Here is a 25,375-nt window from a genome sequence, read left to right as displayed (position 1 = left end):
AGGAACATATAAAGAGGGCCCCTGGCTAGGTTTGCCTTAGGCCCCAAAATTGATAATTATGATGGTCTTATGACAATCTTAGGGTGCAACTGTAAAACAAAGTGTTACAAAATATAACTAGCAATTATTGAAACTGGAAAAGTAACTGATGAAATAATTAGCACAGAACATGAATTTTTATTTATTTACATCTGTAGTGCTGCAATGCATGCTAGGAGGCATGCTGGATTACAACAGTGTTGACAGCAGGTGGCAGCAGAGGTTGACTGTCTCCGCTAAGGGAGCAGTGATGGCCAAATGAAGCTTCTTGAATCAATGAAGCTTGGCAGCCAATTGGTTCAAAGACATGGTGTTTCATTTGGTCTTTGAGTCTTATGATGCCACTGTCAAGTAAAGATTTACTGGTTAACATACTTTGGTGTAAATATTAGGGCTGTCAAACAATTATAATTTTTAATCGAGTTAATTACAGTTTAAAAATTAATTAATCATAATTAATCGCAATTCAAACCATCTATAAAAAATGCCATATTTTTTGTAAATTACTGTTGGAATGGAAAGATACGACACAAGACAGATATATACATTCAACATACAGTACATAAGTACTGTATTTATTATAAATTAGGGCTGTCAAACGATTAAAATTTTTAATCGAGTTAATTACAGCTTAAAAATTAATTAATCGTAATTAATCGCAATTAATCGCAATTCAAACCATCTATAAAGTATGCCATATTTTTCTGTAAATTATTGTTTGAATGGAAAGATAAGCCAAGATGGATATATACATTCAACATACGGTACATAAGGACTGTATTTGTTTATTATAACAATAAATCAACAAGATAGCATTAACATTATTAACATTCTGTTAAAGTGATCCATGGATAGAAAGACTTGTAGTTCTTAAAAGATGAATATTAGTACAAGTTATAGAAATGTTATATTAAAACGCCTCTTAATGTTTTCATTTTAATAAAATTTGTAAAATTTTCAATCAAAAAATAAACTAGTAGCCCTATTCTGTCCTCAATGTGTGTGAGTACACAAATTGACAGATAGCGAACATAAGTTCCAAAAAGAAATCAGACGGTGTGGCAAAGTTGCATGGGCTTTACTGAAGTCATCTCTTTCTGACAGGAGCACGTTTCTTGTATTTTTGTAAAACTGAAAATAACAAGGCAATGTGTCAATAACTTGCATAAATCACAAAATAACATAAAATGTACACACACGTGTCCATTTGAGCAGTAGCACTAGCCAATTAGCTCACAAGCAACTAACAATGTAACTGCATTTCACCATATATGTGAACAAATTCAAATACACATCATCAATAACTATCTAATGCTCTTGAATATAAACAAAGGAGGAATATAACTCACAAGCGATGCATGTATTAGACACAAACAGTGTGATGGGGCTATGAGAACTGCCACTGAATACTGGATGCGGACCTTAGCTGGTCTGAACAGCACTGTCTATTAGTGTGAGTTCGCGTCGACATATAATCACGTCAGAATAGCGCGCCGAAACCCAAATAATCAGCTGCACTGAATCGCCAGCAGAGGGCGACATTACGCCACATAACATATGCAAGTCACACCCAAGCGCCAGCAGAGGGCGGAAAAACTCCATAAAACACAATTAACAAGTTGGCCTTTCACTGTACTGACATTTAAATCTGTCTGAGCGTTAATTGCGTCAAATATTTTAACGTGATTAATTAAAAAAATTAATTAACGCCCGTTAACGCGATAATTTTGACAGCCCTATTATAAATATAAATCAACAAGATGGCATTAACATTACTAACATTCTCTTAAAGTAATCCACGGATAGAAAGACTTTATATTAAAACCCCTCTTAGTGTTTTCGTTTTATTAAAATTTGTAAAAATGTTCAATCAAAAAAATAAACTAATAGCTCGCCATTGTTGATGTCAATAATTACACCATGCTCACTCATGGTGCTGAAAGCCATAAAATCAGTTGGACCCAAGCGCCAGCAGAGGGCGCCAAACACCAAAAAACAAGTAACAAGCGGACATTACACTCTGCTCTTATTTTAATCTGTTTGAGCGGGGCATGTACTTTAATTGTGTCAAATATTTTAACGTGATTAATTTTTAAAATTAATTACCACCCGTTAACGCGATAATTTTGACAGCCCTAGTAAATATCCCATAATATTGTGGGGACGGCTGCGGTTTATAGTCCAGTGTGGCTTATCTATGAACAAATACCATTTTCGTGTCAAATTTGGTGGGGGCGGCTTATAGTCAAGTGCGCTTTGTAGTCCGAAAATTAAGGTACATGTTTTATTTGCTGGTATTTTGTGGAAATGGAATGTCAATTATTTTTCAATTATAAATCAGGAAAATTAAAAATGTCATTTTAATAAATTTCTAGATGTGACATTTTTAGACATTGTAACAATTATTTAATTCAATAGATTTTCAAATTGCTATTCATACTATTTTTTTTTTCTTAATCAACGAACCGAGATAGACATTTAAATTATTTTTGCCATTCAAACATGGGCCCTTGAACACAAAAGTTTACACATATTCACACTCCAGTGAACAGTTTAAAGGATGTCAATATACAATGGTGTTCTTCAAGCCTTTGTAGGTTCGTATGGTGAGCGAGTCACCCTGGTGAGTGAGTGACGTTGGTTGTTTTTGGCACCAATCAACGCAACGTTCCTTCAATTCTGCAATCTTGAATCCGAGTAACGTGTTTCTTCATGCCAGCATTGTGCAAAGTGGGTCGTTCCGTGTCAAAGTCCGCATATTTTCCCAGCCCTCTGCGCCATTTGCAGACTACAAAAAGAATCGCAATAACAGCCCTTCGGCGGAAGAAAAGGCGCAACATGTTGGCCAAGGTTGCCACCGGCTTCGCCTTGCGGTCCCACCGGAGCCGCCGCTGGATTCAGACCGCGATGAAGCAGGAGGTGACGGCTACGGCGGCCGAGGCTGGCAATCGCAACAGCGCATCGTCCACTTGCAGCGGCGCGGTTCCAGACGGCGGCTGCCGGGTGAAGAGCATGGACGAGCTTGGCGGGCCGAGTTTCCTCAGCACGCTCTACTGGCTCTTCATCAAGGGATACTTCAAAACAACTCAACAGATGCAAGTTAGTGGATCACGCTATTTCGTTATAATGTTATGTATTTTGAAATGTGTTGTTGCGCTGAGCACCTTCCTGGAAAAAGTCATTGTTCACTCATTGCTATGGTGACGATTTGGCTTTTGAAATACTGTAAACTCTGAGTCAAAGACGACTCATTTTCAGTGAATATGCGTGACCATCGCATAAACTACGGATTGGTGTAATACATTTTTTTTTTTTTTTTTTTTGAAGTTGATCTTAGTTAAACTCTTTTTTCTGGGTTAAAATACAGTTGCTTCAACCTTATTTTAGAGTTGGTTAGAAAAACTAAAATGCAGTGGAGTGCACAGACAAAATGGGGGGCAGGTGCTCAGAGGGGGAAAAAAGGCAACCTTTTGCAGCGTATGTAACTGCCAGCCCGGGGTGTTGTGCCGAAAAATAGCCGCCCCGCGTGAAATGTCCCCCCTGACGGAAGCGCCCACAAGTCACTCGTACAAACAGCTTTTTCTTACCAATCGATAGACACGGAAACTACTTTCTTTTACCGTGAATACTGAATATGTATTATTTTGCTCTGCCTGAACTAATAAATATTGTATTGTGAGTATGTATTATTCTGCTCTGATTGAACTAATAAATGTCATACCTGTGTGATTGTCATCGGGATATGGTCGTGAAAACCTGTAGACTAATACATTTCTGTTCAAAGATGGTTATGTGGCCCAGTCCACGATTTGTTACCCAAAAACATTACTAGTATTTTGTGTAATTTATATATTTGAAACTGATTTTAAAGTCGTAAATCCATTACTGTAATGCGTCCATGAAAACATTTGACGTTTTCACCTCAATAAAGCCTAATAAATAAGCGCTACTGGCAGGGGGGACATTTCACACTGGGGGGACATTTTTCGGCACAACACCTGTTGCCTCGTTAGAACAATGTGAATTAATAAAAGAAAGAAAAAACATTGCAAAGGTAATTACTAGGGCTGTCAAAATTATCGCGTTAACGCGCGGTAATTAATTTTAAAAATTAATCACGTTAAAATATTTGACGCAATTAACGCATATGTCCCGCTCAGACAGTATTATGCCTTTTGGTAAGTTTTACAGCAAGGCTTTTTCTGCTGTCTAACAGCGAACTCTTGTGGTCGCTTTGCGACATGGTTTACTGTGTTCTTGCCAGTTCAATATGGCTGCACAACGTCTCGGGCTGACGCCTACGTTGTAATATTGTGTTTATATGATCCTTGGACAAGATTTGTCCGTAAGTATGGTTGTTGTAAAGAATTTACACATTATGTTAGTAAGCGAAATGTTACATTTTTTGAATGAGACGCTTTTTGTTGATGTTTAGTGAACCTGTATAGCGTGCTAAGCTAACGTTGTTGCTAATGCAATGCTTGTGTACTTTTTTTTGTAGTTTTACAACGGTCTAAAGAGGACAATGGTTTGAGGCCATTTTATTAATAAATCAGATGAAAAAGGAAGAAGTCTGATTATTAAGGCGTCGTTCACGAGCTGTCTAGCTTTGGAAAAAGTAGACGCTTCGGAGTGAGGACAGCATAGACAGATTTAAATGACAGTAGAATGAAATGCCCACTACAGTCCATATGTACCGTAGGTTGAATGTATATATCCATCTTGTGTCTTATCTTTCCATTCCAACAATTTATTTTACAGAATATATATATAATTCACAGAAAAATATGGCATATTTTATAGATGGTTTGAATGGCATTAATTGCGATTAATTAATTTTTAAGCTGTAATTAACTCGATTAAAATTTTTAATCGTTTGACAGCCCTAATATATATATATATATAGAATTCAGGGATTTAAGCATTTATTCACAAGACTTTTCAACAGAAAAAGCTCTTTGTTTACCTACGGCAGCCGCTAATTTCCTGACCGAGTAGCCTTATAGTTCAAATTATTTACTTGAAATAAATGTTACCTGCACGTTTTTTTGTTGTTGCTTTTAACCAGGAATTGAGACTGTTTCACGTCCATATCTATGAAGAATTCAGGGATTTAAGCATTTATTCACAAGAATTTTCAACGGAAAAAGCTCTTGTTTACATATGGAGGCCGCTAATTTCTTGACTTACGAGCCTTATAGTTCGCAATATTTACGTAAAATAAATGCTACATGCATGTTTTTTGACTTTAAACCAACAATCGAGACTGTTTTACGTCCATATCTATAAAAATTCAGGGATTTAAGGATTTATTCACAGTAATTTTCAACGGAAAAAGCTCTTTGTTTACATATGGCGGCCGCTAATTTCCTTAGTGACTAGCCTTATAGTTCGCAATATTTACGTAAAATAAATGCTACCTACATGTTTTTTGGCTTTAAACCAAGAATCAAGACTGTTTTACGCCCATATCTATAAAGAATTCAGGGATTTAAGCATTTATTCACAAGAATTTTCAACGGAAAAAGCTCTGTTTACGTATGGCAGCCGCTAATTTCCTTAGTGACTAGTCTTATAGTTCGCACTATTTACGTAAAATAAATGCTACCTGCACGTTTTTTTTTTGTTTTTTTTTGCTTTTAACTAGGGCTGTCAAACGATTAAAATTTTTAATCGAGTTAATTACAGCTTAAAAATTAATTAATCGTAATTAATCGCAATTCAAACCATCTCTAAAATATGCCATATTTTATGTAAATTATTGTTGGAATGGAAAGATAAGACACATGACGGATATATACATACAACATACTGTACATCAGTACTGTATTTGTTTATTGTAACAATAAATCCACAAATGGCATTATTAACATTCTTTCTGTTAAAGTGATCCACGGATAGAAAGACTTGTAGTTCTTAAACGATAAATGTTATAGTTACAAGTTATAGTATTTTATATTAAAACCCCTCTTCATGTTTTCGTTTTAATAAAATTTGTAAAATTTTCAATCAAAAGTAGAGTTAATACAATAATAAGAAGAATAAAAATAACAATAATAAAAATAGTGTGAAAAGTTTTACGTGTATTTTGCATAGCTAAATTGATATGGAATGCCAGTTTATTTAGCATTGTTGTTTAACTGTGTGTCAGAATAGGGCCTCATTACTATAGACTGAAGTGCTTTTTTTTTTGAGAACTTTTTTTTTATTTTTTTGAGAGATAGGAATATTATTTTTGTTGTACTTTCACTAAAGGATACTTATGTTTGTTGTGAAGGAGAAGCTTATGGCAATAAACGGCGCGCCTGTGTCCACTCGCCTTTACTGTATAACATATACAGTGGGGAGAACAAGTATTTGATACACTGCCAAAACCCATTGGCAGTGTATCAAATACTTGTTCTCCCCACTGTATCTGTACATATCTTACCCAAAATAAAACAAGAGACACATAATTGCCACTAAAAGAAAGAAAACTTACCGAAATATGTGTGGAGCACAAATAGCAATTTGCATTGCATTGTGAATACAGCATAAACGTCTCACAACTACTAATTCTCCCACGTTTAGAAGACATAACATGAGTATGGAACGGCGCTGCCCCCAAGCGGCCGGTGGCATTCTCTTCACTCTTAATGTCCATAAACGGCCTCATTGTAATGTTTGAGGCAATATGCCAGCGGGTATATATATATATATATATATATATATATATATATATATATATATATATATATATATATATATATATTAGGGCTGTCAAAATTATCGCGTTAACGGGCGTTAATTAATTTTTTAAATTAATCACGTTAAAATATTTGACGCAATTAACGCACATGTCCCGCTCAGACAGTATTCTGCCTTTTGGTAAGTTTTACAGCAAGTTTTTTTGTGCTGTCTAACAGCGAACTCTTGTGGTCGCTTTGCGACATGGTTTATTGCTTTCTTGCCAGTTCAATATGGCTGCACGACGTCTCAGGCTGACACCTACGTTGTAATGTTGTGCTTATATGATCCTTGGACAAGATTAGTCCGTAAGTATGGTTGTTGTAAAGAATGTACATATTATGTTAGTAAGCGAAATGTTACATTTTTTGTATGAGACGCTTTTTCTTTTTGTTTAGTGAACCTGTATAGCGTGCTAAGCTAACGTTGTTGCTAATGCAATGCTTGTGTACTTTTTTTTGTAGTTTCACTACGGTCTAAAGAGGACAATGGTTTGAGGCCATTTTATTAATAAATCAGATGAAAAAGGAAGAAGTCTGATTATTAAGGCGTCGTTCACTAGCTGTCTAGCTTTGGAAAAAGTAGACGCTTCGGAGGGAGGACAGCATAGACAGATTTAAATGACAGTAGAGTGAAATGCCCACTACAGTCCATATGTACCGTATGTTGAATGTATATATCCATCTTGTGTCTTATGTTTCCATTCCAACAAATTATTTTACAGAATATATATATAATTTACAGAAAAATATGGCATATTTTATAGATGGTTTGAATTGCGATTAATTGCGATTAATTACGATTAATTAATTTTTAAGCTGTAATTAACTCGATTAAAAAATTTAATCGTTTGACAGCCCTAATATATATATATATATATATATATATATATATATATATATATATATATATATATATATATATATATATATATATATATATATATATGGATGTACAAGAGTCTCGATTCTTGGTTAAAAGCAAAAAAAAAAAAAAAGAAAACATGCTGGTAGCATTTATTTTACATAAATTTTGCGAAGTATCATGCCATTGCTGTAGCGGCTATTTTCTCCCATTGATTTTTTTCACAATTCAAAATGCATGCATGGTACGATGAATATAATAATTACCTTGAATCCTCGAACAAATCACTTCTGAGACAATCCTTCCTGTTTGTATGCCGTACAGCTTTTGTACTTTTTCCAACCTAAATCCGGCGTTAGATCGCTGCATGTGACCGACTGCTAATAAATGAAGCGGATCGTTGGACGTCCCCCTTCGGGAAGGCGTGACGCAGTGAATGGGGAATGTGTCATCTCAATACATTATAAAGTCTATGCCCATACTCAAACGACTTTCTACTGCACACACTCAGGTTTACGTCCTCCAAGTGAGTTTCAAATATATACAGTATTTTTCGTGTGTGTTTATTTTGATTCTTACTAGTTTTGTTCAGCAGCAACATTCTCCCGAAGTCGCAGTACTAGTACTAAACATGCAAACACTTTACTAAATATTGGGCTATAATAATGTAATGTGCGCTAAGGCTACAACAACTAATTGATTAATAAATTAGTTGACAACTAATTTGATAATCAACTTTTGCCCCGTATGAGTTGTTATTTGTGTGTAATGTGAGGCTGCACGCACGCGCCAGTGATTTGAACAAGAGAGAGAGTTCACTGCTGCAACCGCTGCTCTAACTGCTGCTGCTGGGTTGCTGAACCAATCATATTAAGTGTCGAGAGTTAGATTGTCTTTTGTGTTGTTAGTTTTACTGTGCCTCCATCAGAGCTTAGGATATGAAGCCAATTGTATTCTTTGTTGATGAGATGTTACTACTTAGCACGGAGCGCTATGCTAGTTAGCGATTATCCTAAAGTTAGATTGTCTTTTGTGTTGTTAGTTGAAGTGTGTCGTCGTCAGAGGTAAGTATATGAAGCCAATTGTATGGGTTGTATTATTTATTGATTAGACATTACGATTTAACACTGAGCGCTAAGCTAGTTTGTGATAATGCTAATTAGTGCTAAACTGCAGGCAATTAGTTAATCAATAGAATTAGAAGAGACAGTGCATAACATTGCGTTTATTACAGTATTATAAATGTATTGGGAAAAAATACTGTAAGTAGTAGTGTTTGTAATGTTTTGGTATTGCAAATTTTACACGATTTAAAATGTAATGAGAAAAAATGTGTTGTTGTAATATAACAAAATTCTTAAAATTGTTTTAGTATCGTAATAAGAAAAACTTTAAATGTTATCACAAGTCTCAGTCTTACATTGGTAATATTATGAGAAAACATTTTTTTGTTACTAAACGTATACTAAACGAAGTTTTACATAATATCACGAAAAGTTATGAGATATGAGATTAGTAATGTTATGAGATGGCGTATTAATGTTACTGTAGTAAAAATGTTATGACAAAAAAGTTGTTATAAAAAACATAAGGAAGAAAAGTAATCTTCATGTTTGCTTCTCTTCCTTTCGGTTTTCGTAATGTTTCAAAATTAAGAAAGTTGTAATACTTTGAGATGAGTTGCAGTGTCACAATATATTATTTAAGAATCTTGTAATGTTGTAATTTTTGATAAATTAAATCTGTGCTTCTAGATCGAGCACAAGAAGCTATACGGGCCTCTGTGGAAGTCAACGTACGGACCCCTGGTGGTGGTGAACGTGGCCAGCGCCGAGCTCATCGAGCAGGTTCTGCGTCAGGAGGGCCGACTACCGGTCCGCACCGACATGCCTCACTGGCGACACTACCGGGAGTTCCGCGAGCAAGCCCACGGACCCCTCACAGAGTCTGTGTCTCCAACTTTCACGCCAATGCCCACCTACGGGGCCCCACGCTCGTTTACTGTTCGTCGTCGGCATTCAGTTTTTCCTGTCTGACTTGTAATGTCATGCATGACATGCATTCACCGACAGTGACTCAAACGTCTTGAGAATGAAGAAATCTAGGACAAATATCATGAAAAAAAAGCGCAATTGTCGGAAAAGACAGGATGTAACTTGAAAAAAGAGTTTTTGACGATTAGGTCGTAATCAAAGAAAAGTTTAGTTCTAAAAGAAAAGTTTAGTTCAAAAAAGAGATTTGGAGCGTTGCTCTTTACAATAGTACAAAATACACAAAGACAACGTCACACAAAAGACATACAGTGGGGCAAATAAGTATTTAGTCAACCACTTATTGTGCAAGTTCTCCCACTTGAAAATATTAGGGAGGCCTGTAATTGTCAACATGAGTAAACCTCTACCATGAGAGACAGAATGTGGAAAAAAAAACAGAAAATCACATTGTTTGATTTTTAAAGAATTTATTTGCAAATCATGGTGGAAATAAGTATTTGGTCAATACCAAAACTTCATCTCAATACTTTGTTATGTACCCTTTCTTGGCAATAACGGAGGCCGAACGTTTTCTGTAACTCTTCACAAGCTTTTCACACACAATTGCTGGTATTTTGACCCATTCCTCCATGCAGATCTCCTCTAGAGCAGCAATGTTTTGGGGCTGTCGTTGTGCAACAAGGACTTTCAACTCCCTCCACAGATTTTCTATGGGGTTGAGACCTGGAGACTGGCTAGGCCACTCCAGGACCTTGGAATGCTTCTTACGAAGCCACTACTTTGTTGCCCTGGCTTTGTGTTTGGGATCATTGTCATGCTGAAAGAACCAGCCACGTCTCATCTTCAATGCCCTTGCTGATGGAAAAAGATTTTCACTCAAAATCTCTCGATACATGGCCCCATTCATTCTTTCCTTTACACAGATCAGTTGTCCTGGTCCCTTTGCAGAAAAACAGCCCCAAGGCATGATGTTTCCACCCCCATGCTTCACAGTGGGTATGGTGTTCTTCGGATGCAATTCAGTATTCTTTCTCCTCCAAACACGAGAACTTGTGTTTCTACCAAAAAGTTCTATTTTGGTTAGATCTGACCATAACACATTTTCCCAGTCCTCTTCTGGATCATCCAAATGCTCTCTAGCGAACAGCAGACGGGCCTGGACGTGTACTGGCTTCCGCAGGGGGACACGTCTGGCAGTGCAGGATTTGAGTCCCTAGCGGCGCATTGTGTTACTGATAGCAGCCTTTTTTTACTGTGGTCCCAGCTCTCTGTAGGTCATTCACTAGGTCCCCCTATGTGGTTCTGGGATTTTTTTTCTCACCGTTCTTGTTATCATTTTGACTTCACGGGGTGAGATCTTGCATGGAGCCCCAGATTGAGGGAGATTATCAGTGGTCTTGTATGTCTTCCATTTTCTAATAATTGCTCCCACAGTTTATTTATTTACACCAAGTGTTTTACCTATGCAGATTCAGTCTTTCCCAGCCTGGTGCAGGTCCACAATTTTGTCTATGGTGTACTTCGACAGCTCTTTGGTCTTGGCCATAGTGGAGTTTGGAGTGTGACTGACTGAGGTTGTGGACAGTGTCTTTTATACCGATAATGAGTTAAAACAGGTGCCATTAATACAGTTAATGAGTGGAGCCTCGTTAGACCTCGTTAGAAGAAGTTAGACCTCCTTGACAGCCAGAAATCTTGCTTGTTTGTAGGTGACCAAATACTTATTTTCCACTCTAATTTGGAAATAAATTCTTTAAAAATCAAACAATGTGATTTTCAGGGTTTTTTTCCACATTCTGTCTCTCATGGTTGAAGTTTACCCATGTTGACAATTACAGGTCTCTCTAATCTTTTCAAGTAAGAGAACGTGCACAATTGGTGGTTGACTAAATACTTATTTGCCCCACTGTATTTCAAGAACATATCATCTTTATAAAATAGTTACAAAGGTCATTTTGAGAAAAAAATGGCAATTTTTCGATTGCTTTTTGAAAATTAGTGTTGACTTACGAGAAAAAATGTTCTAGTAAAAGTTTTGCAAATATTATAATTAAAACTCATATTGGTCTGAGAAAAAATTCTGATTTTACCAGAAAAGTCGTCATTGCAAGATTTTCAAACCATCTGGAAAAATGATCATTTACGATAAAACGTTGTAATGGTCCGAAAAAGTTAGGAATTTACGACATTACCAATGTTGCACGTAAATGTCTTAATGTTGGGATATTACAATAGTTACAACTAAATTATAGCACATTAGTGTTAGCGTTGAAGTAACTCTTTTCATGTCGCGATTTTCTAGGATGGGTGCCAATTGGCAACGCATTCGCAGCATACTGAATCCTCGCATGCTGAAGCCAAAGCACGTGGCCTCGTACGTCGACACCATCAATCCGGTGGTGGCTGACTTTCTGGAGCGACTCTGCTGGTTGCGCGACAATAACAAAATCAATGGTGGCTTGGTGTGCGACGTGACTGGAGAACTCTACAAGTTTGCTTTCGAAGGTACACTAAGTAACAGTCTTGTTTGAAAAAGTGGAGGTATGTCATGTAATCCAATGTTCATTCTGTCAGGAATGCGGGCAGGCAGGTGGTGTGTGGACCCAAGTGCAGGGAACGGGAAGCGAGGCAAAAAGGCGGTGCAAAAGTAATTTAATTAAAGCCGACAGAAAAACAAAGTACAAACCAAAACTGAGGTGATCCCAAAAAAAACAGTAGCAAATAAAACTCAGTTTACTGACAAAAGGCTGCGTATCAAAAACTTACTAAGGGGAGCACGAGGGCTTGGAGAAAACTGATGAGAACAGATTTGGAAGTGTACATGGACATTGACAATGACGCAACAAAGAGGGGAAAAAAACTGGGCGCTTATATACACACACAGACAAGGGGTAATGAGACAACAAGGAACAGCTGGGTGACACAGAAGGATGCAGGTTGGAGGATACATTTGGAGCACAACAGGTAAAATCAATGGGCAATCACAGGAACACACTAGGAGGGAACCCACACAAAACCTAACACATTCAATTTTGATTAAAGTGGCGTTTTTGTGTCAGGCATCTGCTCGGTGGTGTTCGAGACGCGTCTGGGTTGCCTGGAGCGGGACGTGCCCGAGGAGACGCGCAAGTTCATCTGGTCTGTAGGAGAAATGTTTCGCCTGTCTTCTGTCGTCATCCTTTTCCCCAAGCGCTACTGGCCATACCTGCCCTTTTGGAAAAAGTTTGTGGCTGTCTGGGACCATCTCTTCAAAGTCTGTGAGTACACTTTTGGAGTACTTCTGGTACAAACTATCAGTATGGCCCGGCGTCGCTCGGGTTTGTGTAACAAACGCAATGAGAACGCATAAGAATAATAAAAGAAATTATATATACTGTATATATTAAGGCCGGGACTTTAACGTGGTAATTTCGATTAATTAATTATAAAGCTTTTGACGCGTTAAAGATTTTAACGCAATTGTTTCAGTTCCAATTGTCTGTTAGGTTTTGTATTTGTTTTCTCCTAGTGTAACTTGTCCCTGTGATTGCCCATTGATTTCACCTGATGTGCCTTCTCCTTGCCTATCCCCCTGTGCTCACCTGTTCCTTGTTGTCTCGTTAACCCTTGTTTGCTTGTGTGTATATAAGCTCCCATTTTCTGTTCACTCCTCGTTGCGTCATTGTCAATGTCTGTGCCTGCGTCAAAGTTGAAGTCCTGTCCTAGCCCTCGTGTTCGTCTCAGTAAGTTTTTGATATTCAGCCTTTGTTAGTGACCTAAGTTATTTGTTGATAGTTTTTTGATCACCACAGCCTTTGTTTTGTACTTTGTGCCTTTTGTTAGTTATCATTAAAGCCTTTTTGAGTTCTCTGCCACCTGCCTCGCTGCCTTTTTCGTTTTCCCTGCATTTGGGTCCATAACAACCTGCCTGCCTGCCCGCGCATTCCTGACAGAATGACGCAACCACTAGTGGACCCAGCGGGAAAAATCCAGCACCGGCGTACACGCCGACGACCATCTGCATGTTCCCCTGATTATATTCTGCCTCGCCACGTTTTTTTAGATTCAGATTTTTCTGATTTTGAAGATCACGATTCATATGATTTCCATTCTGATTCCGACTCCGACCTGGATTTTGATTTCACGCCCTCCGTTTCCCCTGGTAATTTTTCTTTCCACCCGTCGCACTTTGTGTCCCGTTCTGAAATCTTGGCCAAAGACTCCTACCTGGGATCCCGGTGGGCCATCTATCGGGGACCCCCCCGGGGTGGTCTGCGGGGACGCCCAGGCTCACTGCGGCCTAATGGGGCTATTCTGCCGCCCCTGCCACCTGAAGGCACTCAGCAAAAGCCTCGGCGTGGCCATCAACGCCGACGGCGGGCGGCGGTGCTGACGTCGTGGGTTCCCGAAGCTCCCGCGCCGGCTCCCCGCAGTCAAGTTCCGCCAACGCCGGCTCCCCGCAGTCAAGTTCCGCCAACGCCGGCTCCCCGCAGTCAAGTTCCGCCAACGCCGGCTCCCCGCAGTCAAGTTCCGCCAACGCCGGCTCCCCGCAGTCAAGTTCCGCCAACGCCGGCTCCCCGCAGTCAAGTTCCGCCAACGCCGGCTCCCCGCAGTCAAGTTCCGCCAACGCCGGCTCCCCGCAGTCAAGTTCCGCCAACGCCGGCTCCCCGCAGTCAAGTTCCGCCAACGCCGGCTCCCCGCAGTCAAGTTCCGCCAACGCCGGCTCCCCGCAGTCGAGTTCCGCCAACGCCGGCTCCCCGCAGTCGAGTTCCGCCAACGCCTGCTCCCCGCAGTCGAGTTCCGCCAACGCCTGCTCCCCGCAGTCGAGTTCCGCCAACGCCTGCTCCCCGCAGTCGAGTTCCGCCAACGCCGGCTCCCCGCAGTCGAGTTCCGCCAACGCCTGCTCCCCGCAGTCGAGTTCCGCCAACGCCGGCTCCCCGCAGTCGAGTTCCGCCAACGCCGGCTCCCCGCAGTCGAGTTCCGCCAACGCCGGCTCCCCGCAGTCGAGTTCCGCCAACGCCGGCTCCCCGCAGTCGAGTTCCGCCAACGCCGGCTCCCCGCAGTCGAGTTCCGCCAACGCCGGCTCCCCGCAGTCGAGTTCCGCCAACGCCGGCTCCCCGCAGTCGAGTTCCGCCAACGCCGGCTCCCCGCAGTCGAGTTCCGCCAACGCCGGCTCCCCGCAGTCGAGTTCCGCCAACGCCGGCTCCCCGCAGTCGAGTTCCGCCAACGCCGGCTCCCCGCAGTCGAGTGCCTCCCGTGCCGGCTCCCCGCAGTCGAGTGCCTCCCGTGCCGGCTCCCCGCAGTCGAGTGCCTCCCGTGCCGGCTCCCCGCAGTCGAGTGCCTCCCGTGCCGGCTCCCCGCAGTCGAGTGCCTCCCGTGCCGGCTCCCCGCAGTCGAGTGCCTCCCGTGCCGGCTCCCCGCAGTCGAGTGCCTCCCGTGCCGGCTCCCCGCAGTCGAGTGCCTCCCGTGCCGACTCCCCGCAGTCGGCCGACCGCTTCTGTTTTCTCCTGCGACTCCGCTGCTGTTCCGCCAGCAGTCCCCTGCGACTCCGCTGCTGTTCCGCCAGCAGTCCCCTGCGACTCCGCTGCTGTTCCGCCAGCAGCCCCCTGCGACTCCGCTGCTGTTCCGCCAGCAGTCCCCTGCGACTCCGCTGCTGTTCCGCCAGCAGTCCCCTGCGACTCCGCTGCTGTTCCGCCAGCAGTCCCCTGCGACTCCGCTGCTGTTCCGCCAGCAGTCTCCTGCGACTCCGCTGCTGTTCCGCCAGCAGTCTCCTGCGACGCCGCTGCTGTTCCGCCAGCAGTCTCCTGCGACGCCGCTGCTGTTCCGCCAGCAGTCTCCTGCGACGCCGCTGCTGTTCCGCCAGCAGTCTCCTGCGACGCCGCTGCTGTTCCGCCAGCAGTCTCCTGCGACGCCGCTGCTGTTCCGCCAGCAGTCTCCTGCGACGCCGCTGCTGTTCCGCCAGTAGTCTCCTGCGACGCCGCTGCTGTTCCGCCAGCAGTCTCCTGCGACGCCGCTGCTGTTCCGCCAGCAGTCTCCTGCGACGCCGCTGCTGTTCCGCCAGCAGTCTCCTGCGACGCCGCTGCTGTCCCGCCAGCAGTCTCCTGCGACGCCGCTGCTGTCCCGCCAGCAGTCTCCTGCGACGCCGCTGCTGTCCCGCCAGCAGTCTCCTGCGACTCCGCTGCTGTTCCGCCAGCAGTCCCCTGCGACTCCGCTGCTGTTCCGCCAGCAGCCCCCTGCGACTCCGCTGCTGTTCCGCCAGCAGTCCCCTGCGACTCCGCTGCTGTTCCGCCAGCAGTCCCCTGCGACTCCGCTGCTGTTCCGCCAGCAGTCCCCTGCGACTCCGCTGCTGTTCCGCCAGCAGTCTCCTGCGACTCCGCTGCTGTTCCGCCAGCAGTCTCCTGCGACGCCGCTGCTGTTCCGCCAGCAGTCTCCTGCGACGCCGCTGCTGTTCCGCCAGCAGTCTCCTGCGACGCCGCTGCTGTTCCGCCAGCAGTCTCCTGCGACGCCGCTGCTGTTCCGCCAGCAGTCTCCTGCGACGCCGCTGCTGTTCCGCCAGCAGTCTCCTGCGACGCCGCTGCTGTTCCGCCAGCAGTCTCCTGCGACGCCGCTGCTGTTCCGCCAGCAGTCTCCTGCGACGCCGCTGCTGTTCCGCCAGCAGTCTCCTGCGACGCCGCTGCTGTTCCGCCAGCAGTCTCCTGCGACGCCGCTGCTGTCCCGCCAGCAGTCTCCTGCGACGCCGCTGCTGTCCCGCCAGCAGTCTCCTGCGACGCCGCTGCTGTCCCGCCAGCAGTCTCCTGCGACGCCGCTGCTGTCCCGCCAGCAGTCTCCTGCGACGCCGCTGCTGTCCCGCCAGCAGTCTCCTGCGACGCCGCTGCTGTCCCGCCAGCAGTCTCCTGCGACGCCGCTGCTGTCCCGCCAGCAGTCTCCTGCGACGCCGCTGCTGTCCCGCCAGCAGTCTCCTGCGACGCCGCTGCTGTTCCGCCAGCAGTCTCCTGCGACGCCGCTGCTGTTCCGCCAGCAGTCTCCTGCGACGCCGCTGCTGTTCCGCCAGCAGTCTCCTGCGACGCCGCTGCTGTTCCGCCAGCAGTCTCCGACGACGACGCCGCTGCTGTTCCGCCAGCAGTCTCCGACGACGACGCCGCTGCTGTTCCGCCAGCAGTCTCCGACGACGACGCCGCTGCTGTTCCGCCAGCAGTCTCCGACGACGACGCCGCTGCTGTTCCGCCAGCAGTCTCCGACGACGACGACGCTGCTGTTCCGCCAGCAGTCTCCGACGACGACGCCGCTGCTGTTCCGCCAGCAGTCTCCGACGACGACGCCGCTGCTGTTCCGCCAGCAGTCTCCTGCGACGCCGCTGCTGTTCCGCCAGCAGTCTCCGACGACGACAACGACGCCTCAGTGCCTGGTCCGCCCGACTCCGACGACGCCTCAGTGCCTGGTCCGCCCGACTCCGACGACGCCTCAGTGCCTGGTCCGCCCGGCGACTCCGACGACGCCTCAGTGCCTGGTCCGCCCGGCGACTCCGACGACGCCTCAGTGCCTGGTCCGCCCGGCGACTCCGACGACGCCTCAGTGCCTGTTCCTGGTCCGCCCGGCGACTCCGACTCTGTTCCTGGTCCGCCCGGCGACTCCGACTCTGTTCCTGGTCCGCCCGGCGACTCCGACTCTGTTCCTGGTCCGCCCGGCGACTCCGACTCTGTTCCTGGTCCGCACGGCGACTCCGACTCTGTTCCTGGTCCGCACGGCGACTCCGACTCTGTTCCTGGTCCGCACGGCGACTCCGACTCTGTTCCTGGTCCGCACGGCGACTCCGACTCTGTTCCTGGTCCGCACGGCGACTCCGACTCTGTTCCTGACCCTCGCCCCGATGATGCAGCTCCCCGTTTCCTGCCACAACGTGGCGGTATGGACGACCGAGCACTACCTCGTCTGGGACGCCCGCCTGATCTGCCCGTGCGGTCACCCAATGTCTGGCGCCCCGGGCGCCCTCCCGATCGACCCGTGCGATCGGCCCACGTCTGGCGTCCTGGACGCCCGCCTGACTAGCCCTGACGGGCTAATGTTGCTCCCTCCTTCAGCATCCTTCTTCTCGCCGTGTTTGGGACTTTGTTTTCATCGGGACGTCTGGGATCCGTCCCTTGAGGGGGGGGTACTGTTAGGTTTTGTATTTGTTTTCTCCTAGTGTAACTTGTCCCTGTGATTGCCCATTGATTTCACCTGATGTGCCTTCTCCTTGCCTATCCCCCTGTGCTCACCTGTTCCTTGTTGTCTCGTTAACCCTTGTTTGCTTGTGTGTATATAAGCTCCCATTTTCTGTTCACTCCTCGTTGCGTCATTGTCAATGTCTGTGCCTGCGTCAAAGTTGAAGTCCTGTCCTAGCCCTCGTGTTCGTCTCAGTAAGTTTTTGATATTCAGCCTTTGTTAGTGACCTAAGTTATTTGTTGATAGTTTTTTGATCACCACAGCCTTTGTTTTGTACTTTGTGCCTTTTGTTAGTTATCATTAAAGCCTTTTTGAGTTCTCTGCCACCTGCCTCGCTGCCTTTTTCGTTTTCCCTGCATTTGGGTCCATAACAACCTGCCTGCCTGCCCGCGCATTCCTGACATTGTCTGCATGCGGAACCTTCCTACTCACGTGTTTCTGGTACGCCGGTAAATCTGACGCACACAAACAAACGCTAACAGTATCAGTGATAGGAGATCACGTTTTATTTGGACAGTTAGGGGCTAGTTTTTACCTATATAACGCGTCCTGATGGGAAAATGGACAAGAGCATCGTTTTGTGCAAGCTGCCGATGCGGCCGCACGCCTTCCTCGCCCCCCTCTTCCCGCCCGGCCTTTAACCAGGGCACGGTGGTGGCGAGGGTCCCGGCGGGGTCGGCTTGGTGGTCGCGGCTGCCCCCCGCGGGCCGCCTCGGCCGGTGCCTGTGCAAGCTGCTATATGATTACAAAGAAGACCTATTGAAGTCTGTCGAGTATGTTGCTTTGACATTGGACCACTGGACTTCCTTGATCAATTCTAACTATCTCGGAGTGACCGCACATACAATACAAGTCGTCAACAATGAATGGCATTTGGCGTCTTTTGTCCTGACTGTGCAAAAAGCCAACGACAGACACTATGCAGTAAACTGTGCAGACCAGTTTTTTTCGGGACGGATTGTTAAAAAAAATTAATGTGGTAGTGTTGTGTTGCACTTTAATTGTTATTTTCTTGCAGTTTTATTATCAGTGTTTACATTTCACTATTTGATAGAAAATGTTTGGCAATATTTTATGCCTCATAATTTTATCTTGCATACTACCCACTGGAAAGTAGTTAGTTACTGTTTTTTTTTAACTGTTTACATATCTAAAGAAAAATGTTTTCAAAGAACATGAATAATCAGGGTGTCTGAAACACTTGAAACCTGAACAGCTGTATGAGCACTTTGACCAGTTGTATGCTGATGACATTACGTATTAACAGCGATAAATTTGTTGTTAAGCTCAAAAAGGCTTTTATATTGAGAACATGAATTGTTTTGTCAATATATGGTTATTTTTAGAATGCGATTAATTTCGATTAATTAATTACAGACCCAGTAATTAACTCGATTAAAAATTTTAATCGAGTCCCACCACTAATATATATTTATATATATATATATATATTAGGGCTGTCAAAATTAACGCGTTAACGAGCGGTAATTAATTTTTTAAATTAATCCCGTTAAAATATTTGACGCAATTAACGCACAAATGCCCCGCTCAAACATATTAAAAGGACAGCAAAGTGAAAGGTGTACTTGTTGTGTTTTTCGGAGTTTTGCCGTCCTCTGCTGGCGCTTGGGTGCGACTGATTTTATAGGCTTCAGCACCCATTGTGTAAGTAATTATTGACATCAACAATGGCGGGCTACTAGTTTATTTTTTGATTGAAAATTTTACAAATTTTATTAAAACGAAAACATGAAGAGATGTTTTAATATAACATTTCTATAACTTTTACTAGTTATTATCTTTTATTTATTTTCTATAAATCTTTATAAATATTCATTTATTTTATTCATTTATATATTTTATTTATTATTTTTATTTGTCTTTTAAGAACTACAAGTCTTTCTATCCATGGATCGCTTTAACAGAATGTTAATAGTGGTAATGCCATCTTGTTGATTTATTGTTATAATAAAGAAATACAGTACTTATGTACCGTATGTTGAATGTGTATATCCATCTCGGTCTTTCCATTCAAACAATAATTTACAGAAAAATATGGCATATTTTATAGATGGTTTGAATTGCGATTAATTGCGATTAATTACGATTAATTAATTTTTGAGCTGTAATTAACTCGATTAAAAATTTTAATCGTTTGACACCCCTAATATATATATATATATATATATTATATATATATACAGTGCCTTGCAAAAGTATTCGGCCCCCTTGAACCTTGCAACCTTTCGCCACATTTCAGGCTTCAAACATAAAGATATAAAATTTTAATTTTTTGTCAAGAATCAACAACAAGTGGGACACAATCGTGAAGTGGAACAAAATTTATTGGATAATTTAAACTTTTTTAACAAATAAAAAACTGAAAAGTGGTATCAAATACTTGTTCTCCCCAATATATATATATATATATATATATATATATATATATATATATACACAGTGGGGAGAACAAGTGTTTGATCCACTGCCTATGGGTTTTCCCATTGGCAGTGTATCAAATACTTGTTCTCCCCAATATATATATATATATATATATATATATATATATATAAAATAATATAAAAATATATTACAAGTAAAAATATTCTAAAAATACATATATTTTAAACGTCGTGCCCCATCCAATTTTTTATTTCATTCCTCAAGCATCATACTGTAACTCAAACAAACAAACAAACAAAAAAAATACACATAAAATATCGAGTACTGGTTGTTATTATTTACATCTCAAAACCATTCAATAACTGAAATTTTCCCTTTTGTTTTCATTACTTTCATGAGTAAAACATATTTTTTAAATAACTGATAGAAAAGGTTTTTTTCATTACATTCAGTTCTCAAACACAATAGATTTTAATACAAAGAAACAATAACGAAAACATTTATTGTAAAATAAAGCTTAAAAATGAGAATAGCTACAAAAATGAAAAAACAAAACAACAGAAATAGATAACAAATGCAACATAATGATATAAAAATATAATAGAAGTACAAATATTCTGAAAATATATATATTTTAAACTCAGTGCCACATCCAATTATTTTTTATTTCATTCCTCAAGCAACATAACGCTTAAAAAACACACACACAAAAGAAATTTACACATAAAATATCCAGTGGTGTTAGTTTTTATTTTTAATCTCAAAGCCATTCAACAATTGAAATTTCCCCTTTCAAACATTTAAAAATGTTGTATTAGGTTCAGTTTGTCTACACTTATAGATTAGTTGATTAAAAAAATTCTATCATCGTGAAATAATTTCTGTTTGTCACCTCTCATCTAGTTAGTTGTCAATGATTACATGTCCACCAAGTAAAACTAGCAAATGAACACAAATGTGAGTTATTTGAGGACTTGATCCTATTGCGGGTCAATACACTCTAAAGTTTGACATGACCTCCCTAAATGAACAAAGTTCATCAGCTCTCCTCCCTCACGTATGACACTACACAAGGTTTAAATGACATTCAATTTAATTCGATTTCATCCCTTAACATTGGAAAATGCAAGTGTACTTGAACCCTTTCAGAGACAGTGTCACTAAAGTGGACAGTTTTTCAAAAGCCGTTAACCCTCAGAAGAGTATGTGACTGTTTTTGCTCATAAAAAAAAATCACAATTATCATTATATTATTGTTTTGTAATTATTATTCATTATTGTATTTTTATATTTCGTTTTATAAGTATAAATGAATTTGTCGATGAATATGTTGATAAAGTGAATGAATGAAATTAAAATGAATAAAAAAAAAAGGACATACGCACTATTAACGGCCCCAAGTAACACTCAGTTGATTTTTTTTTTCTTCATAGTAAATCAGACATGTCCAAAGTTCGGCCCTGGGGCCAAATGCGGCCCGTCATCAAATTACATCCGGCCCCCAGCCTCCGTCATAAAATGAATAACTACTGGCCCGCACACAGACTTAATAAATTGGTCAGCAGTACTGCTACTAGCATATGAAGTAGCTTACACACTAAATGCTGCTCCTCATTTACCCACTAAAAGGCAGCAGCACTCTAAGAAACATTACCCTGTGTGACCTTTTACTTCCAATTCTATAAAATGGCGACAATCAACAATAAAAAGTTGACTGCGACAGCTGACGCTTCAAGGATAGGTGGAAATTGGACTATTTCTTCACTAAAATGTGTAACAATTGTGTCTGCCTCATTTGCAAAGAGACAGTCACTGTTTTTAAAGAGCTCAATGTGAGGCGATATTACCAAACAAGACACGCTGACATGTACGACAAGATTACAGGGAAGATGCGCAGCGAGAAATTGAAGCAACTTGAAGCTAGTTTAATTTCACAGCAGCAGTATTTTGCAAGAGCCCGAGAGTCGAAAGAGAACGCCACAAAGGCTAGTTGTGAGATTGTTGAAATTAATAATAAAAAAATAATAAAGCAAATGTGACACACAGAATGGCTTGCTAAAATTTACTTAAATATATTGTTCTACGTAAAGGACGTCAGCCAAGGTCGGCCCCCCACATTTTTACCTCACCAAATCTGGCCCTCTTTGCAAAAAGTTTGGACACCCATGTAGTAAATGAATTGGACGTCAAGCGCCGTCAATGGCATGCATTGATTTAAATTAAGTAAAAATCCAATGTTTTTCATCACCACTAGAGGGAGCCCGCTTACCACCCTTTCAGAATCACTGGCCAGCAATTAGGTCACATTTCACTAAACTCATAGCCTTTATATGTGTTGAAATACATAGTCAACAATTGGGTTTATTTCTGTGTAACTAAACAATTTGTATTTTAGCTGAGGAGCTGGTACAGAAGAAGCTGGAGGAGCTGCAGAAGGAGAAGGAATGGGCGGATGGCAACGCCAACGCGGAGGGCGCCTACCTAAGCCACCTGCTGCTCAGTGACAAGATGAGCCTCACCGAGATTCTCGGAAGCATCACTGAACTCCTGCTGGCCGGAGTTGACACGGTCAGACCCACTCACACTGCAAAATCAGTCTTAAAGTTGATTCATTTTGAAAATGATGTTAAACCAAGGAATGATGACAGTATGTATTTTGTTTAATAAAAACCAATTCTGGAGAATAATATATAATACGATAATAATGAAGGTTAAGTTTTGTAATTTTGCTTTCAAATATATGTACAGTGGGGCAAATAAGAATTTAGTCAACCACTAATTGTGCAAGTTCTCCCACTTGAAAAGATTAGAGAGGCCTGTAATTGTCAACATGGGTAAACCTCAACCATGAGAGACAGAATGTTGGGGGGGGGGGGACACAAAATCACATTGTTTGATTTTTGAAGAATTTATTTGCAAATCATGGTGGAAAATAAGAATTTGGTCAATACCAAAAGTTTATCTCAATTCTTTGTTATGTACCCTTTGTTGGCAATAACAGAGGCCAAACGTTTTCTGTAACTCTTCACAAGCTTTTCACACACTGTTGATGGTATTTTGGCCCATTCCTCCATGCAGATTTCCTCTAGAGCAGTGATGTTTTGGGGCTGTTGCTGGGCAACACGGACTTTCAACTCCTTCCACAGATTTTCTATGGGGTTGAGATCCGGAGACTGGCTAGGCCACTCCGGGACCTTAAAATGCTTCTTACGAAGCCACTCCTTTGTTGCCCTGGCTGTGTGTTTGGGATCATTGTCATGATGAAAGACCCAGCCGGGTCTCATCTTCAATGCCCTTGCTGATGGAAGGAGATTTTTACTCAAAATCTCTCGATACATGGCCCCATTCATTCTTTCCTTTACACAGATCAGTCGTCCTGGTCCCTTTGCAGCAAAACAGCCCTAAAGCATGATGTTTTCACCCCCATGCTTCACAATGGTATGTTGTTCTTCGGATGCAATTCAGTATTCTTTCTCCTCCAAACACGAGAACCTGTGTTGCTACCAAAAAGTTCTATTTTGGTTTCATCTGACCATAACACATTCTCCCAGTCCTCTTCTGGATCATCCAAATTCTCTCTAGCGAACCGCAGACGGGCCTGGATGTGTACTTTCTTCAGCAAGGGGACACGCTGGCGGTGCAGGATTTGAGTCCCTGGCAGCGCATCGTGTTACGGATAGTAGCCTTTGTTACTGTGGTCCCAGCTCTCTGTAGGTCATTGACTAGGTCCCCCCGTGTGGTTCTGCGATTTTTGCTCACTGTTCTTGTTATCATTTTGACGCCACGGGGTGAGATCTTGCATGGAGCCCCAGATAGAGTGAGATTATCAGTGGTCTTGTATGTCTTCAATTTCCTAGTAATTGCTCCCACAGTTGATTTCTTTACACCAAGCATTTTACCTATTGCAGATTCAGTCTTACCAGCCTGGTGCACGTCTACAATTTTGTCTCTGGTGTCCTTGGACTGCTCTTTGGTCTTGGCCATAGTGGAGTTTGGAGTGTGACTGACTGAAGTTGTGGACAGGTGTCTTTTATACCGATAATGAGTTAAAACAGGTGCCATAAATACAGGTCACGAGTAGAGCCTCGTTAGACCTCGTTAGAAGAAGTGTGACCTCTTTGACAGCCAGAAATCTTGCTTGTTTGTAGGTGACCAAATACTTATTTGCCACTCTAATTTGGAAATAAATTCTTTAAAAATCAAACAATGTGATTTTCTGTTTTTTTTTTTCTCCACATTCTGTCTTTCATGGTTGAGGTTTACCCATGTTGACAATTACAGGCCTCTCTAATCTATTCAAGTAGGAGAACTTGCACAATTGGTGGTTGACTAAATACTAATTTGGCCCACTGTATAATCCATTTGTGGGGGTGGTAAAATATAGAACAATTAAATTTTGAATAATTAATATGCCATGTATTCTCAATTTATGACTAATACTCTATTTCTAACGACTCAAATGTATGACTGTATGATCATACATTTAATCCCCAAAAATTGAATATTAAAAAAAAAAAAAAAAGTATTAACAAGCCATTCAATTAATCCTTAATGTGGATATAAAAATGAATTAATATTCTTATTTTATTTCAGTCAATTATCAGTAATAAGCAAATAACAATACTTTTTCTCCTTAAAATTAATACAATGAATGACTTAAAGTAAATTAATTAAATTTCTGACGCAATTTCTTATGCAACAGACAGGAGTCCCCAAGCAAAATAATGCAAAGGGCCCCATATTTTTGGCCCACCATTTCGTCACAGTGTACTGTGAAACCCATACATACAATCCAACCTATACGTCCATATTTTGTATATTAATCAGATTTTGTTGCACTGCATACTTCAAACTTCTCACCCCAAATGATTGTCAGTACTTACAGTAGATAGCGCCAAAACGTTTTTCTAAAAGAGGAAAGAAAGAAGTTAAGGAAGAACTTTTATTTTTTTTTTAAAGCTTGTAATCAAGTCTCAAAACTCACAAAACTCAAATAAAGCAAACTGTAGAAAACAAAATAAAACACAAATTAAACAATTGCCAGATTGGGGGCCCCCTGGTGGTCAGGGGCCCTAAGCAGCTGCATAGTCTGCGTATAGGCTGGGCAGGCCCTGGCAACAGATATGCTAAATTATATAAAGTAGTTACGGTAATACTCCTTTTAAAAA

General features: G+C 42.3%; 1 protein-coding gene across 1 annotated transcript in view; it reads left to right on the top strand.

The window, feature by feature from the left end:
- The first annotated feature begins 2,750 nt into the window (after nucleotides 1-2,750).
- The window catches only part of LOC130927019 (sterol 26-hydroxylase, mitochondrial), a 32,548-nt gene continuing 9,923 nt past the window's right edge, over nucleotides 2,751-25,375 (top strand). Inside the window, exons 1-5 of the mRNA XM_057852464.1 lie at nucleotides 2,751-3,138; nucleotides 9,384-9,574; nucleotides 11,926-12,128; nucleotides 12,683-12,880; nucleotides 22,603-22,775. Coding sequence (XP_057708447.1) covers nucleotides 2,752-3,138; nucleotides 9,384-9,574; nucleotides 11,926-12,128; nucleotides 12,683-12,880; nucleotides 22,603-22,775 — 1,152 coding nt within the window. The 5' untranslated portion in view covers nucleotide 2,751. The remainder of the gene's footprint in view (nucleotides 3,139-9,383; nucleotides 9,575-11,925; nucleotides 12,129-12,682; nucleotides 12,881-22,602; nucleotides 22,776-25,375) is intronic.

This window comes from Corythoichthys intestinalis, chromosome 12, assembly GCF_030265065.1.
Source record: "Corythoichthys intestinalis isolate RoL2023-P3 chromosome 12, ASM3026506v1, whole genome shotgun sequence".
NCBI classification, from domain to species: Eukaryota; Metazoa; Chordata; class Actinopteri; order Syngnathiformes; family Syngnathidae; genus Corythoichthys; species Corythoichthys intestinalis.
The sequence above is the reverse complement of the archived record's forward strand: the minus strand, read 5'-3'. Positions and strand labels throughout refer to the sequence as shown.